Source organism: Camelus ferus, chromosome 27 (assembly GCF_009834535.1).
Source record: "Camelus ferus isolate YT-003-E chromosome 27, BCGSAC_Cfer_1.0, whole genome shotgun sequence".
NCBI lineage: Eukaryota > Metazoa > Chordata > Mammalia > Artiodactyla > Camelidae > Camelus > Camelus ferus.
In genome coordinates, this window is record NC_045722.1 from 12,171,509 (window position 1) to 12,189,062 (window position 17,554).

Below are 17,554 nucleotides of genomic sequence, written 5' to 3' on the forward strand. Positions count from 1 at the left end.
TTCTGTGGATTTGTCAGTTGGGTAGCACCATGTATCTACCACCCCAGTATTATGCAGAATATTCCATCACCTAAAAATTCCCCCATGCTTCCCCTTTGCAGTTAACCACTCCCACTTCCCCATGCCCCTGGCAAGCACTCATCTGTTTTTCATCCCTATACGTTTTAGTTTTCCCAGAATGTTATGTAAATGAAATCATAAAACACGTAGCTTTTTTTGGTTTGTCTTCTCTATCTTAGCAAAACACATTTAAGATTCATCTATGTTATTGTGTGAATCAATACCTCAGTACTTTTTATCACAGATAAATATTCCATTATATGGTTATACCACAGTTTGCCCATTCACCTGCTGAAAGACATCTAACCATGATGTCTTTGTTTGTGAAATAAGCTGCTCTAAACATTTGTGTACAGGTTTTTATGTTAACATACATTTTAATTCACTTGCGTAAGTAGCTAAAGTGTAGTTGCTCCTGGGTCATTCGGTAAGTCTATGTTAAAGTTTATAAGAAACCACCAAACCGTCTTCCAAAGTGGCTGTACCATCTTCCATCCTCATGAATGAGAGTTCCTATTGGTCTGCATCATTGTCAACATTTGGTATGATCAAATTTTTTGGATTTTAGTCATTCCGGTAGGTCTACAGTGATATTTAATAGTTGGTTACATTTTTATTTTCTTACTGAAAAATTACATTGCTTTTGGCAAGTATTCCACTTTGCCAATTCATTTTGGATTATCAGTGATTTTTCAAAATCATAAATAATGATGCTATGCTCATCTCTATATATTACTTTTTATTTGGGTAATTTCCTTGCAGTGAATTTGCCCAAGGCAGATACCAGGTCAAGTTTTGTAAGTCTTGCTACAGTCAGACTGCGATCCAGAGAGACTGAATCAACTTGTAGGTCCACCAATTAGGTATGAATAGAATTATTCCCCCAAAGCCCCATTAATTTAGAATTTTGTCAATTTACTTGACTCTTGTTAAGTTTCTGGAACACAAATTATGTTTTTTGATCGTGTAGGGGCATGTCTAAAAAATAAAGATATACCTGGTGTCCTGTCACCTATAGGAACAAAAATCTGAAAGTTTTAATGTAGACTACCTGTTAAAAATGATCACATTATGATACTGTCAAAAAAATCCAACCAAATCTTGTAATGTTGTGATGCTCTAGTACTGGATAAGGAACACATTCAGGCCAAGGAGATTCCATCCTACTGATCTCTACAAGGGTCAGATCATAAAAGAAAATCCCCTTCTCTGCTAATTTCAGAACATCTTCAGCATCCCAAAAAGAGACCTTGTATCCATGAACAGCCACTCCTCATTCTCCGCTTATCCCAGCCCCAGGCAACCACTCCTCTATTCTCTGTCTCCATGGATTTGCCTATTCTGGACATTTTATATGAATGGAATTATACAGTGTGTGGCCATTTGTGTGTGGCTTCCTTCAGTTAGTGTAATATTTTCAAGGTTAATCCATGTTGCAGCAATTATCAGTACTTCATTCATTTTTATGGCTGAATAATGGTTCATTGTGTGGATCTGCCTCTTGGTTTATCCATTCATTATGTGATGGACGTTTGAGTTGTTTCCAGTTGCTGGCTATTAATAATGCTATTATGATCATTCATGTGTAAGTTTTTGTATGAACTTGTTTTTAGTCCTCCTGGGTATGTACCTAGGAGTAGAATTGCTGGGTCATATGGTAACTTTATGTTTAACTGTCAAACTGTTTTCCACAGTGGCCGCACCATTTTACAATCCCATCAGTAATATATAAGGGTTCTAATTTCTCTATATCCTCACTAACACTTATTATCTGTCTTTTTGATTATAGCCATGCTGGTGGGCATGTGAAGTGGTATGTCACATGCTTTTGATCTTGATTTTCATTTTTCTGCTGATCAATGATCTTAAGCATCTCTTCATGTATGTTTTTCATTTGTATATCTTCTTTGGAGAAATATCCATTCAAATGCTTTGCCCATTTAAAAATTGATTAGTCCTTTTGTAGTTGAGTTATGAGTTATTTACATATTCTAGATATTAGACTCTTATCAGACAAATGATTTGCAAATACTTCCTCCTGTTTTGTGGGTTGTCTTTTCACCTTTGAAAGTGTCCTTTGAAGTATAAAAGTTTTAAGTGTTGCTGCAGTTCAATGAATCTATTTTTTTTCCTTTGGTTGGTTGTGTTCTCATGTCTAAGAAACCATTGCCTAACCCAAGGTTATAAAGATTTATGTCTGTTTTCTTCTAAGAGTTTTACAGTTTTAGCTCTTACAGCTAGGTCTTTGATCTATTTTGAGTTAGTTTTTTGTATAAAGTGATATGGGAGTCCAACTTTATTTTTTTGTGACTATCCAGTTGTTCCAGCACAATTTGGTGAAAAGACTATTCTTTCCTGATTGAATTGTCCTGGCACTCTTGTTGAAAATCAGTTGACCATGGATGTATGGATTTATTTCTGGACTCTCAATTCTATTCCACTGATCTGTATGTCTTTCCTTAAGACAGTACTGCACAGTCTTGATTACTGTAGCTTTGTAGTAGGTTTTGGAATTGTGAAGTGTGAGTTTTACAACTTTGTTCCCACCCCACGTGTTTTAGCCATTCTGGGTCCCTTCCATTTCCATATAAATTCTGAGATCAATTTGTCAATTTCTGCAGAAAAGACAGCTGGAATTTTGAGAGGGATTGTGTTGAACACGTAAATCAATTTGGAGAGTATTGTCATTTTAACAATATAAGTCTTCCAATCCATGAACAAGGATGTCTTTCCATTTATTTAGGTTTTCTTTAATTTCTTTCAGTAATATTTTGTATTGTTCAGTATACAAGCCTTTCACTTCTTTAAATTTACTCCTAAGTATTTTATTCTTTTTGATGCTATTGTAAATGAAATTGTTTTCTTAATTATATTTTTGTATTGTTCCTTTCCAGTGTAAAAAATACATGTGATTTTTGTATTAACCTTTTATGCTGCAACCTCATTGAACTCATTGATTAGCTTTAATAGACTTTCTTTTTTTTGGTGTGTGGATTCTTTAGTGTTTTCTATATGTAAGATTGTGTCATCTGTAAATAGAGTGTTACTTCTTCTTTTCTAACCTGGATGTCTTTTATTTCTACTTCTTGCCTAATTATCCTCGCTAGAACCTCGACGGCAGTGTTGAATATAAGGAGTAAGAGCAGATATCTTTATCTTGTTCCTGATTGTAGGGGAAACATTCAGTCTGTCACCATGAAGCGTGGTATTAGTTGTGGGTTTTCATAGATATCCTTTATCAGGTGAGAAAGCTCCCTTTTACTCCTAGTTTGTTGATTGTTTTATCACAAAAGGGTGTTGATTTTTTACCAAATGCTATTTCTGTGGACATTGAGTTGATCATATGTAGTGTTTTTCCTTCTGAATAGTTTTAAGAAGGGTCTCCAGCCAGTAAAGTCTGACTCTAGTCCCAACCTAGGTCTCAACATAACTGATAGGGAGATACCTAATCTGGCCGCTCTGTTTTTTTTTTTTTTTGGCTAGTCTGACTAGACCACAATTATTAAGTTTTTCTGTTTGTTTTTTGTTTTGTTTTGTTTTGTTTTGTTTTGTAAATAGGTAATCCCTGTACATGATAAAAAAAGAATCATTTAGGAAAAAGTCAACCATGACAAGCAAGTCTCTTCCCACCTGGACACCCTGGTTACCTTCCCTTTAAGCAACCATTATGCTCATTTCCTGGAATATTGTCTAGAGCTGCTTTCCTGCTGCAAGGGCAGAGATGAAGAGTTGCCTCAGAGACCTTATGGCCTGCAAATCCTAAAATACCTTCTATCTGGCACTTTACTGAGAAAGCATGCTGATTCCTTTTTTTTTTTTTTTAAAGTCTTAACCACTTCAAAGAATGCTGCTATGATAGCTTTGTGTGTATGTCATTTTATACGTGTGACTTTCGGTAGAATGAATTCTTGTAAGCGGAATTGCTAGATCTTAGGGTCTCAGCATTTTTCATTTTGATAGATATTACCATACAGCTCTCTTGAGAAGTGGAGCCAACTTACAGCCTCTCCAAGAATGCATGCTTGAGTCTGTTCCCCACAGCCACGCACTAACAGTGCGCTAGTTAATTCAGTACTTGCCAATCTGATAATTGAAAACATGGTAGTCGTACTTTTAATTTGCATTTTTCTTACTATGAATAAAGTTTAGCAGGTTTTCTTAAGCCTAAAATTAAAAAAAAAAACAAAACCCAAAAGCAAAAAACAAACAACTCCTTCTGAGCCCTTTCCTGCCCAGTCAACCCAGGACTGGGGGTTCGGTCACCAGCACCACGCGGGACGCTGGGCGTGGCCCAGGCAGGAGGTGGCGGCCGCGGACCCCTCGGTTCCCCACCCTCCCCTCCCCGGCCGCGGAACCCCGCCCCGAGTCCGCCTCTGGCCGCCCTGGGCGGAGCACGTGGCCCAGTGGGAGGTGCTGAGCTGCCTGATTTATTCCCGTCCAGGAGAAGGAGTGAGAACCCGCGGGTCTGACCAGCCGAAGCGCCGGGTCCCGCGCCCGCGTCCGCACACCATGCCAGGCTCCCGTCTGCTGGCCGCGCTCTGCGGCGCGCTCCTCTGCGCCTCGGGACTCTTCGCCGCCTCGGGTGAGTGGATCGCGCCGCCTTCTCGCCCCCGCGCCTCCTCTCCGCCCGGCTCGGAAGTTCGCCGCCGCGCCCTCCCTCTGCCTCCACTGTTTACAAACTTGGTCAAAGAGCCGGGGCCGAGCGGAGGGGCGACTTCTCTCGCCGCACCCCGGCGGGAGGCAGGGATGCGCTCGGCTGTCTCCGTGCCGGGTGTTTTTGACCGGTGTTGGAAGCTTGAGCATTGGGCGGGTACTCGGGACATTGGGTGACAGCCCAGCCTCCCCCAGGGATGTGGCTTACACAGAACAAAGGAATCCGCTGTGTAGGGCCTCTCTTTTCCCATCTGTAAAATGAGGCCATTGAACTGTGTCTGACTCGCGCTCGCCTTTCACCTGGAAGTTTCTAGGACTCTTGTATTGATAAGTCTTCTCCAGCCAACTTTCCCTGGTAACTCCCTCTCAAGCCCTGGCTGCTGGTGGGTTCACTGGAGTTTTGTCCTCCGCTTAAAAGAAGGTGTCTGATCAGAGAAGCGGAGCGCTGGGGAGTCGGTGGAACGGATGGGGCTCCAGGTGGAGCCCAGGAGCCTGGGCAGGGACTTGGAAAAGGACTCCCTGAGGTGGCAGCTCCTGACACACCGTCCACCCCCCCCCCCCCATGGCCTTGGCCTGTAGCTTTATCTTCCTTGGTCCTCCTCCCCCGCCCAGGAGGCCTTCTCACAGCTGGGCCTCCAGCAGGCTGGTCATGGGGATGTCCCATCCCCTTCACAGTGGGCTGAGGAAAGGGTGCCCATGGGATGGGGGCAGATGGCAAAGACTTCAGGCACCCCCACCATCATTTTCTCAAAGAAATAAGATTGACTGAAGCAAGGTTGGGGGGAGGGTCACAGCTGAGCCCTGACTCTGCCATCCTGTGACAGTCTGATCCCTGGGCCTGGAGCGGAAGCCTTAAGGCCACACCAGGCTCTCCCGGAGGCACTGGTGGCTGGGTCTTCAAAGTCCCTTTCCACTCCTGTCTGTCCCCACAGCCTGAGCCCTGGCAAAATGTCCCTGGGGAAATCTCCCAAAGAGGGCAGGACCCTGAAATCCCACAGGTTGTTTTGTAGAGGGTGGTCTGGCTTTTCAGGAAGGGGGAAGCGCCGCAGTGCGCAGGTGAGTCAGTCACGGGCCTGTCAGGGAGGGGCACCTTTCACTTTCCTTTTTTCCCCATTCGCTGCTTTGCCCTGGAGCAGTGTAGGCAGGGGTGAGGTTGGGAAGGGGACACAGGGGGGTTGGACCTTGATAGGGTGGGAGCCCAGGACTCTGGCTACTCCCAAGCCTCTGCCGCAGCATTGCCCGCCGCCTGTCAGGTCAGGGAGGGGATTAACCTGCTATTTAAAGCCAATGACTAATAGCTCGTTGGGAGCTGCCTTAAGCTCTCGAGGCCCACGCTGAGGTGGAGCTCCGAGGCCTCCATCACTCGTTAACGGTGTTCCTTCTCTGGAGCCCAGACCCAGCTCTCTGGGGCTTTGGGATTTCAGGAGGGCCCTCCAGCCTGGGACGGCATGACTCCGTGGGGAAGAGAAGAGATTTCCCATGTCTTACCCCAAATGAAGGGTTTGGGTATGGGGTCGGGGGGGATGCCCTTCTGGGATGCTAAGGTCAGCTACAAGATGCTCCGCAGGCCTGGCTGACCTAGTGGGCTGAGGTTCACCCGAGTCACAGGACTGGGGTCAGGCTAACAGTGCACATCTGTCACCCAGGCCCCTAGCCAGAAGCTGTGATGTCCTTTCAGCCCTCCTCCCACCTCTCTAGTCGTTGTCCAGTGTTTCTCAAATCTGCCCTTCCTCCTCACCCCTTCGCCTGACTTTCTCTCTTACCAGGAGGCCTGTGACAGCCTCCCTGATGCCCTCCTGGTCTCCTCTCTCACCCGCTCCAGTCACAGTTCTGCACACAGCCAGAGGGATCTTTGTGTAGCTACCAGACGCCTCCCTACCCCAAGGCAGCCCATCTGCATCTCTGCAGGTGGCCTTTTCTTGACATTCTCCTTCCCCAAGTTGGAAATGGCTTCCCCACTCCCACCTCAAGCTTGAGAGTCTCTGATTATTTTTCCCTGGTGGACGATGGTGGGGAGGCTGAAGGAAGACTAAGAGCCCCTGTTCTGCAGGATGAAGAGTCTAAACTTGTTCTCAAGGGTCCCTCTCAGTCTGGCCACAACCTACCTTTTCAGTGATGTCGTACTGTTCTCCAGCATACTTGTCCTCTGTGCTTCTGCTTTGCTTTAGAAAGTTCTTTCCTCGTTCCCCAGTCTGGCACCCTCCCACTCTGACTTTTAGACCAGCTCAAATGTCCCCACCTCTGAAACTTCCAGCTCCCTGGCAGAAACCATCCTCCACTGGCCCCATGTGCGGGCAGCTGTCAGAGCTCACGGTGCCTCTTTATAACCTGGTGACTTGTCCGCCTCCTTCCCCTGGCTTTTTGAGCCTGGACTGCACCTGACTTCCCTGTCTCAAGGGCGCAGGACATACATGGTAGTTGGCCCCCCAGATATTTACTGAATGAACAGCTTGTTCCTGAGTCAGAACTGCCATTGCAGGTGACTTCTGTGACTCCAGCCAGTGCCTGAATGGTGGGACCTGCTTGTTGGACCAGGACAAACCCAACTTCTACTGCCTCTGCCCTGAAGGCTTCACGGGCCTTATATGCAATGAGACTGAGAAAGGTACCTGCCCTGGGCTGTGCCTGCCGCTCCCCACTGGCTCCCAGTTGCAGCCCAGGCTGCTGGGCTGAGCTGATCCCGAAGCAGGTGCTGGTCCCCAGCACCCCTCCCATTGTCTGCCAGCTTTTCCCTCGAAGCTCCCAGGCCACTTGGAATTCTGGATGCTTCCTTCACTTGCGCTGACTCACCTACACAGGACTATCCTTGGCTTTAGGCTGGCCCAGGCCCCATTGGGTAGATTGAGGGAAGGAGGAGATGGCGGGGGGAGGTGGGCAGTCAGCTGAGTTTGGGCAAAGGGTCCTTTTGGGCTTGGCCCACCTGCTGCTGCCTGTCTCTGTCCCCAGCTAATTCTTACCCATCTTACCCATCTCCTTGTCCCATCTTTCCTGCCCCCCATCCCCCCAGGTCCCTGTTTCCCAAATCCCTGCCACAATGATGCCGAATGCCAGGTGATCAATGACTCACACCGAGGGGATGTCTTCACCCAGTACATTTGCAAGTGCCCTCATGGCCACACAGGCATCCACTGTGAGATAGGTGAGTGTCTGGGGTGGAAGACCCTGAGCCACAGTCCTGGCAGCCCAGGCCATGTGCTGGCCTTACCTCTGTGTCAGGGCCTCCTCTGGGTAGACTGGGGTGGGACAGAGCCCCAGCCAGGCGGGGGTGGGGGCTTGTTCCCCCTCAGGCTTCTTCCTGTCTGGCCCTCTCTCCTGGGACTGCGGGCCAGGCCTGACGTCCCTGTGGGGAGTGAGGGGCGGTGGTGACCCCAGAGGTCGTGGGAGTGTTGTTTTCTGGATCACCATGAACCAGACGCACAGTATTAGGGTTAAGTCTTGGGAATTTTCTACCAAGAGGAGAAAACCAGCACATTCTTAGTCTTTGGGGGCCTCGGAGGTCAGTTTATAAGGCTTGGGCCTCAGGGTCTGACAGTTCCGGCCCAGGTTTGACCTCTGGCCTCATCGCAGAGCTCAGGGAGGAGGGAGAGGCCTGGGCAGACGGGACCGTCCCCTCACGGTCAGGTGGTCAGAGGCCCGGTGTGCGCAGAGGGGCTGACCAGCCTGGCCTGCTGGGCACCCACCCAGGGCCATTCTGTGGCCCAGTGGATAACCAAGCAGGCCTGGCCAGCAGCGGCTCTCCGCACCATCCTCCCTCCTGGCCTAGGACTCTTTCTAACCTGCTGTGGGGTGGGCTTGTCCACGTGGAGGCCTAGGGTGGGTGGAGTGGGGTTGTGGGGGGCAGACTTCTGCAGTCCAGTTGGTCTGTCACTGAGCATCATGGCCAGGGGGCAGGCAGTTCTGCTGTAGGCAGATGTGGGGATGGTCTCTGGGAGGAGGGGGAGGGCTGGGCCAGCTGGGTGGGAGCCAGCCTCTGGGGGAGGGCAGGTAAAGTGTCTGCCTCCCCCTTCACATCAGAGGAGACAGCACTGAGGGCCTTGGGCCTTGGGCTGAGGCCAATCTGAGATACTAGGGAGAGGAAGCATGTGTATGTCTGGAGGGGGATTGCCAAGACCGACAGAGCCCTGGTGAGGCCAAGTGGGCCCACTAATTACTGGGCTGGGAGCCCAGGTAACCCTGGGTGTGCCTGAGTTGGAGTTACTCATCTAGCCTCTTTTCTGCTTCTCGGCCTGGGGTCTGTCCTGGGCTGGATGTGGTAACACCTGGGGCAGAAGGCAGGGGCGACTGCAAAGGTGGAGGAACTCCCCCAACCCTTGCCCCACTTTTTTTCTTTGCAGCCCCTCCGTATTTGTTATGTGGTGTCTTTCCTTGGAGCCCACAAGGACCCCACAGACCCAAAGAATGCACATGTGGGGCCATCTGGGTGTGGACATATGGGGGTGGGGACAGTGCAGGCCTGGGTTCAGATCTCTGCTCAGCCACAGGCTGGCTCTGATCTGGGGCGTATGGTCTCGCTTTGTGCCTCACTCTCCCTGCAAGAGTGTTGTACACTGAGCTCGACGTGAGCCCGGGGGAATGGAGTAAGAGTGGACCTGTCCCTGCGTTCTCTGCTGAGGACCTTGGAGCTAAGGTCCAGGTGCACAGGCTTGGCTCCCAAGGGCCACGTCGCTGGGGTAATGGTGAAGGCAATGGGCCCTGGCTAGGGACAGCTTCCCAGATGGCTGGGTCAGAACCAGTACTTAGAAGAGGCAAAGGGAATGAGAGAAAACAGAATGGCACTCAAACTTCACCCAGAAAACTCCTGCCAGTGGGATTCTAGAAAACTCCATGCAGAGGTGCTCAACCCTTTATGTGCAGTACACGTACTGTTCATATGTGTACTGAACATATGAGGCGCCCCTTCTGAGGCGCCATCTGAGGCTCCCTTTCTTCCAAAACCATCCTCCTGAGGAAGCCAGGGGCTGGGCTGGATGGGGTGGTCCTCCTGGTGGGGTGGGGACATGGAAGAAGAGGAGGCCACACTGAAATTCTCTCACCAGCCCAGCCTCCATATTGAAATAACTGCTGCTCGATGCCCTGTAAAAATGAGACCACCTACTGCAGCCGGGCAGGGACTCCGACTGCCAGTTATGGCAGTGCCGTGAGTTCTGGCCTGGCTCGGAACCTCCTGGCAGCCCTGGGTCCCAACCCCCCGCGACTCTGCCCGGCCCCTCTTTTCCTCCCACTCACCTTTTCTTGTTACCTATTCCTCAGCCCTCATGGTCCCTTCGTGGTCTCTGCTCCAGGTCCTTGACAGAGGCCACACTGTTTCGTTCTCGTGTCCCTTGGGTTGCACCTGCTTGGGTGGCCTTCTGACTGCTCCCTCCCCCCCCCAGTCTGTTCCATGCCACTGGGCATGGAGACGGGCGCCATCGCCGACTCCCAGATCTCCGCCTCGTCCCTGCACTTGGGTTTCATGGGTTTGCAGCGCTGGGCCCCGGAGCTGGCCCGCCTGCACCGCACGGGCATCGTCAATGCGTGGACATCCAGCAACTATGACAGAAACCCCTGGATCCAGGTATGGAAGGGGTGGGCAGTGTGATGGGAAGGGAGAAGGTGAGGGGAGGGCGCCCACATTTGGGGGTCACCATGTGAGATCACCAGTAGCAAGGTTCATACCTGGGGTCCCGGTAGCAAGGTTGCAGGTTCCCATAGGTAGAAGCATCTTTAAGTGGAAGGCAGCTTTGGGGCACCTGGAGTGGGTGGGCAGGATGAGAGGGAGCGAACGCTAGGCTGTGGAGGGGCTGTTGGCACTGGATGAGGCCTCTGGGGACCTGTCCCTGTTAGTGTGCTGGGTCCAAAGCCCGGATGAGAAAGCCCCTCTCTGTCATGCTTGGGTTGTTCTCTGCTGGTTTGAGGGGAGAGGGTAGGGGTGGAAAGAACCTGGGAGATAAGGGTTTTATCCTCCCTGCCCTGGTCCAGGTGAACCTGCTGCGGAAGATGCGGGTCACAGGTGTGGTGACGCAGGGTGCCAGCCGCGCAGGCAGTGCCGAGTACCTGAAGACTTTCAAGGTGGCCTATAGTGTCGATGGGCGCAAGTTCCAGTTCGTCCAGAATACAGAGGGCTCAGGAGATAAGGTGAGGCTTGTTGGAGTCCTAAAGAAGGGCTGTGATCAGCAACCCCTGGGGCTCCAGTGCTGTTTGAGGGCCCCCAGTGAGGGGAGGGTACCCTGGGTAATGGGCCACGAGGTGGGTTTTCAGATGCCTCTTGCTTCGCAGAAATCGGGAAACCCAGATTGTGCCTGTGGCCTATGATTACAGGTAACAGCCCCACTTTATAGATAAGAGGGGTGAAACTCAAAAAGGTTCAGTGACTTGAGAGTGGCTATAGTGGTGGAGCTGGGATGCATTCAGAGCCTCCAAGGATACTGTGTACAGTTGTACGTGTTGTACACTGCTCAAAGATGTCATTACTAAGCACCACTTACAATATAGACATCAGATGTTTGTGTGCTTCTCTCTGTGGGACAATTGTTAGAATAAAATGTCTTGAGAAAGGAGTACCTTTTCCTAATTTGCACAGAGGCACCCTGTAGGTCATAGGTGGCCCTGTGTAAAAAATGGGAGCTTATGCCCAGGCCCCATGGAGACCACGGAAGGTCTGAGAAGGGGAATCATGTTGAGGGCTGTGAGGTGGCCAGAGGAAGGACTGAGCTCCTGCCTGAAGAGGAAGAGGAGGCAACCCCAGGAAGTGGGGCTGCCCATTGCTGACCCACTCCTGCAACCTGCCTCTTCCCGCGTAGGTGTTTGTGGGTAATATGGACAACAACGGCCTGAAGGTCAACCTGTTTGACATCCCTCTGGAGGTGCAGTATGTGAGGCTGGTGCCCGTCATCTGTCACCGGGGCTGCACCCTCCGCTTTGAGCTCCTTGGCTGTGAGTTGAATGGTGAGTGCTGCGGGCTGTGTAATCCTAGGGGCTTGCTTTCCCTGCCCCCTCTTTTCTCAGCCATGCTGAGCTGGTAGGGTGGCAGCAAGGCGGAGGAACCTGGGCTCACACAGGAGATGGTCACTAGAGGGATCACCTGGCCATCAGCAGCCCTGCCCAGGTGTTTGCTCTCTTCTGGTTGGTAGAGGAAAAAGATACCACTTCAGTTTTCAAAATATTTTCACTTACTCTGATTGGTTCCTTAGCTTCTAGAACATGTAGCATTAGTTGTCTTTTGCAGATGTCAGTTCCCTGGGGGCAGGGAGTTTGTTTTGTTCACCATTGCATTCCCAGTGCCTAGAACAGAGCCTGGATCATAGGTGCTCAATAAATGATGAATGAGTGAGTGAGTGAGTGAATGAATGAATGAATGAGGAAAGTGAGGCCCAGATAAATTATTTATCAAGGGTATACAGCTGGTAGGTATTAAAACTTGGTCTAGATCCCTGGGCTTCTGACACCCACCCATCCACAGTTTTTCCCCGAAGCCTGTGGTCTGTATTCAAGAGAAACATGGGGGCTTCTAGGGTCATAGGGCTGGAGCTGGTGCTTCTTGTTGTCCTTTCCGCGGACATTCTCGGATTAAAGGATAGGGGACCAGAAAGGGACAGGTTTCTGCTGAGCCATGAAAAACTGGCCATTGGAGTGGTCAGGGTGCAGGCGCTGGGTTGAGGGCGTTGTCACTGCTCAGCTCAGGCCAGCCCAGTCTTTTCTCTGAGGCCTGGTATTTCCCTCTCTGCAGCTACAGTGCCACCTGCTGGCCACTGGCAGAACTGTAGGGCTCACTAGGTAGAGCTGCAGAGCAGAGGTGGCGCTCTGCCTTTCTTGTTTTCTCCGACACCCACCCTCTGTGCCCCCTTTCCACAGTTCTTACTCTCAGGGTCACTGCCTTTTGAGCCTAATCATTTTAAGTGGGAGAGGTAAAGACTTTGACTTCTGCTAAAAGGAGATTCAGGCAATTTGTGAAGGACAGAGACAGGTCTGGGGGCCCCCACCCTGGGCGCCTCTCCCTGGAGTCCCTCGCTGCTCACTGTCATAATCTGAAGCCTTTGGCTGTTAACGTTGCCTGCCTGAGTCTATCACAGCTGGTCCCCTCTAAAGCCAAGAGAAGGCGAGACTGGCGAGCTGAGGAAGTGAGGCTTCCCTGTCTGCTTGGCTCAAGGACTGGACCACCTCCTTTCCCTTGGAGGCGTTCCAGTCAGCTGGAGAGTGTTGCTGTGTGCCTGTGTGTGTACACGTGTGCACGTGTGTGGGGCTGAGGTCGAGGCATTTCTGGGCAGGCCCTGCCTCAGGATTCCTCTTCGCTGGTGGGCATGGTGTCCTTGATGAATTGATTAGTTATTCAACTCAATAGACATTTATTAAGATATTTATTAAGCTCCTTCTGAGTACCTGGCTCTAGAGAATGATACAGGTGAGATCCCTGAGGTCATGGAAATTGCATTCTAATAGGTGAGGCTGATGTGAGACAGGGAGCAAATGAAAGAAAGCTCACATAGCAGTAAGAACTATGAAGGAAACACGAGAGGGTGATGTGACGAGGGTGATTTGGGGTGAGGTGAGGGACTGCCCTGTTGGGATGGCCTTTGAGTAGAGGTTGGAATGATGGAGATCAAGCCATGTGAATAACTTGGAAAGAGCATTCCAGGCAAGGGATGTGTGGGAAGATAAGGTGGCTTGGACCAAGGTGGGGGGTCAATGGAGTGGATGGATTAGAGACTTCTACTCAGTGAGCTCTGTGGACCAGCAGGATGAGTGTCACCGGGGAGCTTGTAGAAGTGCAGACTCCCAGCTCCACCCTAGACCTGCACAGACAGAATCCTTACACTAATAAGGTCCCCAGCTGATCTGTGAGGCGCACTGCTTTTGTACCTCATTTTACAGTCTGAGGACCAGAGAGGGGAAGGGAGCTCCCAGCGTCACATAGCAAGTGCTGGAGCTGAGAGCCCTGCCCTTGGCTTGGTGCCCCACCCAACTGCATTGTATCTGGAAGGCAGTCTGACTTCCTGGGGTGGGGCCCAGAAGTGAGGGGCGGGGGGATGAACTGCTGGAAGCAGACGGTCTGTAGAAGGGTCCACCTAGAGCAGACGATGCCTCGGAGTCCTCTGCAGAGGGCTCTGGGCCTACGCCCTCCAGGCCTGGCCCAGGAGATGAGCCACCTCCCAGCCCAGCGGCCTCTCTTTGTGGGAGGAGGGTGGAGGCTACCTGGTGCACCGCCCGCACGGGGAGATGGTATGATTGGTCGGCATCAGCACACTCTGCAGGCAGATGTCTTTAGTGGCAAGGATGCGAGTGTCTGGGAGACAGTGGTGTGGAGCGCTGTGTACTACAGTCTGCTTCCAGAGGGAGCCACGGCTTTCCAGGCCCACTCCTCCACCCCTGATTCTGCAAAGGGACAGATGAAATGGAGTGGGGACTCTGCCATGTGTAAGATCTGCCCATCATTCTCCGGGGAGGTTATCCCCTGCTTGTCCCTGACTGTTCTGGACACCTGCAGGTGCAGACAATGAGGACAAAGCAGCCCGGCACATTCCTGAGTGTTTGGGCAGGCTTGTGTCAAACCAAGGCCAGCTTTTCAGGCAGCCCTCCTAGGCCTGTCTGACAGCACGCAGAGTAGTGAGTGTGTGAACTCCCTGGGAGGGGCTGCTGGGCAGGGATACAGGGTCGGTCCTGAGCCCCAGCAGTTCTGAGTTTTTGGCTTCCACAGCAGGAGGTTTTCCTGTTCATCCCTGGGTCACCACCAGGCAGGCCTTCCTGGCTCTTGGTGGGTGCAGAAATGGTGGAGAATTGTCACTGAGTGGCATGGTCATTAGCAGTGTGTGTGTGTGTGTGTGTGTGTGTGTGTTTAGAGGGGGTGGACTTGGTCACAGTGCTTAATGTCTCTCAGCCTCAATTTTCTCATCTCTGGAATGGGGTTACTGGTTTCCTCTTTGTCCTGGTTTTTGTGTGGTAGATTAAATGACTGATGTAAGCACTGAATCAGTGAGATGCTGGTAATGCCAGGACTCAGTGGTGTGGATAGCGGCTGTGCTGTAGGAGTGACAGAGGAAGTGCTGTGAGTCTGGAGGAGGGAGAAGTCCCACTCAAGTGAGGTGGTCCGGGCAGGCTTCTGGGAGGAGGTGTTTCACGAGTCAGGCCTTGAGGGTGGGTGAGAGGTGGTGGATCAGGGCCTGTGCTAGTGCGGAGGGTGAAGAGCGGTGGGTGATCCATGAAGAGCACGTGAGGCTGGGAGTGGGAGGTGAGGTTAGGAGTGGGTGGGGCTGGCAGTAAGAAAGTAGGACGGTTGGCTCTGAAAGGCAGAAGGAGCTTCTATCTGTCGTCTGAGCGGATGGGTCAGGAGCCACAGAGTTCTTTCCCCTTCATTGCCTCGTGCTCACACCCCTGGGAGGCTGTGGATCCCTAATCCAGGTGACAGCCCCCCCTTGCTGGCAGGATGCGCCGAACCCCTAGGCCTGAAGGACAGCACCATCCCCGACAAGCAGATCACAGCCTCCAGCTTCTACAAGACCTGGGGCCTGAGTGCCTTTAGCTGGTATCCGTTCTACGCACGGCTGGATAATCAGGGCAAGTTCAACGCCTGGACCGCCCAGACCAACTCTGCCTCTGAGTGGCTGCAGGTGGGTCAGGCTCCTCCTGGGATGCTGGGCTGGGGTAGGCTAGGATTGGGTGGGACTGCCAGATCTTTGACCTTGGCCCAGCCCAGGCTTTTGCTCCCCAGGAGGGAGTTTCTGCATAGCCTTGTTTTTGTTTGGCTTTGCCCTCTCATGTCCCCCACGCCCCCTCTTTTTCCTGATTATGTAACTTCAGAGGGGGGAGAGTGGGGGAGCTTAGTGCTGCTTCCACCAAGGCCCCCAGCCCCAGGTGGTGTGAATGTCTGTGTGTGGGAGTGTGCGCGCCCATGTGTGTCTAGAGGTAAGGCTACCTCCATCGGCTGCCGCAGGGTGATAAGGCTGAGCCCGTAGACAGCAGGGCAGGTTGCAGGAGGCATGCCTGACCCAGGCACCTCGGGATTTCTCTGCTTGAGCTCAGAGCAGACACTCTCTAACTCGCTGTCTGAGAACAGGCCATGGGACAGCCCTTGGATATCAGGAGAGTCATGGGAAATGAAAGCATCCACTCATGTTATAGATGAGGAAACGGGGTTCTGCCAGGGTGAGGATTCATGCCTAGGGCTCCCCTACTGGTTGGCAGTGAGTTGGATTTGCAGCCTGGGTCTTGGCACTGCCTGCCCAGGGGCAGGTGGCAGGTTCCCTGGGATGGGCAGGGACAGGCGTCAGGAGGGGAGCGGGGAGCACATTAGCCTGTGGGGCCGGGTTCCGGGAGAGCTGCCAGCCTTTCGACTTCCCCAGGACGGTGTCAGGCTGTGGACGGCCCTGCAGGGGCCCTCTGGAGCAGTTCCTGCCCCTGTAGGCTGTGGTCTCTTCTGTCTCTGTTCTCACTGTACGAAGGGTTGGCCGTGGGTTGGTCAGGGCCCAGGCTTTGAAACCTAGGCTTCATTGCAGTGAAGTGTTTAATGGTGTCTGACAAAGTAGGTAGCATTATTTATGCCCATTTTATAGATGAGGAAACTGAGGCTCTGCCAAGTGAAGTAGTTTTCCTGAAACTCAAATGTGTGCCCCTATGTGCCTGCCTTTTTCTATCTTACTGGATTTGGTCCAAATAAAGAAAACGTGGTTGGTTGTTTCCTATAGATTGACCTAGGCTCCCTGAGGCGAGTGACCGGCATCATCACCCAGGGGGCCCGAGACTTTGGCCATATCCAGTATGTGGCAGCCTACAGGGTGGCCTACAGTGATGATGGTGAGAACTGGACTGAATACAGGGACCAGGGGGCTGTGGAAGGCAAGGTGAGTGTCTGTCCAGCTGTCCTGCCCTCACCACTCCAGGAGTGCCCTGTGAGTCTGATCTGGGGCTCCGAGGGGAGGGGGGGCTGGCTCTGGAGTCCTCCTGACACCCTCTGTGCCTCTAGATCTTCCCTGGCAACTTCGATAATAACTCGCACAAGAAGAACATGTTTGAGACGCCTTTCCTGGCCCGCTTTGTGCGCATCCTGCCCGTGGCCTGGCACAACCGCATCACCCTGCGCGTGGAGCTCCTGGGCTGTTAGTGGTGGGCCCGGCTGAAGTGACTGGAAGGGCTGTAGGGCACTTGCCCCTTCCCTGGTCCTCCCAGCCTTCAGTGGACCTGCTGCCTCCCCACCCATTCCTGCCCTCCTGATTGTAGCTGACCTAGGGGCGGGGTTTCAGTCACCTCTCACTCCCTCCCACCCTTCCCCCTCCCTCCCTCCTCCTTTCCCTCCCCCTCCCGCTCCTGCATGCCCAACCCTCATGCCATCCCATTCTCTTAGGCACTGTGGGAGTTGAGTAGTTCTGGGATGGACAAGTAGTTCTGGATGGGCAAAGTAGGGAGCATGGGTTACCTGCACCTCCCCAGGTCCCTGATTCTGGCCTCTATGACCTCCCTAGTGCTGCTCCCACACCCCACATTCCCATGGCCCTGGAGAAATAGGCCCTGGGGCCCCAGGCTGGAAAGAACAGTCTCATGCCCTTCAGCTCTGAGGCATGACGCTGCCACTCCTGCTGCTGCCACCCGGTCCCCTGACACTTCCCCCTCAGCTCCCCAGAGACCCCTCTTACTCCTTGCCCTGAAGCCTGGAAAGAGACAGAAGTGGGTGGGATGGGTCTGTGGAGAGATGGGGGAGGAGGTGGGTGGGCGTGGGGGGCCCTCTGTGCTGGCTCTTCACCCCAGAGGACACGGGTAGCTTCCAAAATATATTTATATCACCCCCTGAACTCTTGCTGTGGTTCATTATTGCTCCATCGAGATGAGCTTTGACTTGGGCAAGTGTCCCCACCCTGAGGCCTCCCCGAGCTACAGC

At 52.1% G+C, this 17,554-nt stretch overlaps 1 protein-coding gene across 3 annotated transcripts; it reads left to right on the top strand.

Moving 5' to 3' along the window:
• The first annotated feature begins 4,479 nt into the window (after nucleotides 1–4,479).
• MFGE8 (milk fat globule EGF and factor V/VIII domain containing) lies at nucleotides 4,480–17,468 on the top strand. 3 transcript variants are annotated; one of them, XM_006192566.3, is made up of 9 exons: nucleotides 4,481–4,642; nucleotides 7,193–7,318; nucleotides 7,721–7,852; nucleotides 10,086–10,267; nucleotides 10,672–10,827; nucleotides 11,493–11,637; nucleotides 15,109–15,293; nucleotides 16,368–16,523; nucleotides 16,646–17,468. In XM_006192566.3, the coding sequence occupies exons 1-9, from the start codon at nucleotides 4,570–4,572 to the stop codon at nucleotides 16,781–16,783; spliced, it is 1,293 nt and encodes a 430-aa protein (XP_006192628.1). In that variant the 5' UTR covers nucleotides 4,481–4,569; the 3' UTR covers nucleotides 16,784–17,468. The 3 variants fall into 3 exon arrangements, with proteins under 3 accessions (XP_032325359.1, XP_032325360.1, XP_006192628.1); XM_032469468.1 differs by lacking the exon at nucleotides 7,193–7,318 and having other exon boundaries at nucleotides 4,480–4,642; XM_032469469.1 differs by lacking the exons at nucleotides 7,193–7,318; nucleotides 7,721–7,852 and having other exon boundaries at nucleotides 4,480–4,642.
• Nucleotides 17,469–17,554: the final 86 nt, after the last annotated feature.

What these genes read in the sequence shown, in the direction of transcription:
- MFGE8 (XM_006192566.3), top strand. Translation starts at nt 4,570, where the DNA reads ATGCCAGGCTCCCGTCTGCTGGCCGCGCTCTGCGGCGCGCTCCTCTGC. An exon ending in ACAGAAACCCCTGGATCCAG is followed by an intron (nt 10,268 to 10,671) that starts GTATGGAAGGGG and finishes GCCCTGGTCCAG; the next exon opens with GTGAACCTGCTGCGGAAGAT. An exon ending in AGGGGGCTGTGGAAGGCAAG is followed by an intron (nt 16,524 to 16,645) that starts GTGAGTGTCTGT and finishes CTGTGCCTCTAG; the next exon opens with ATCTTCCCTGGCAACTTCGA.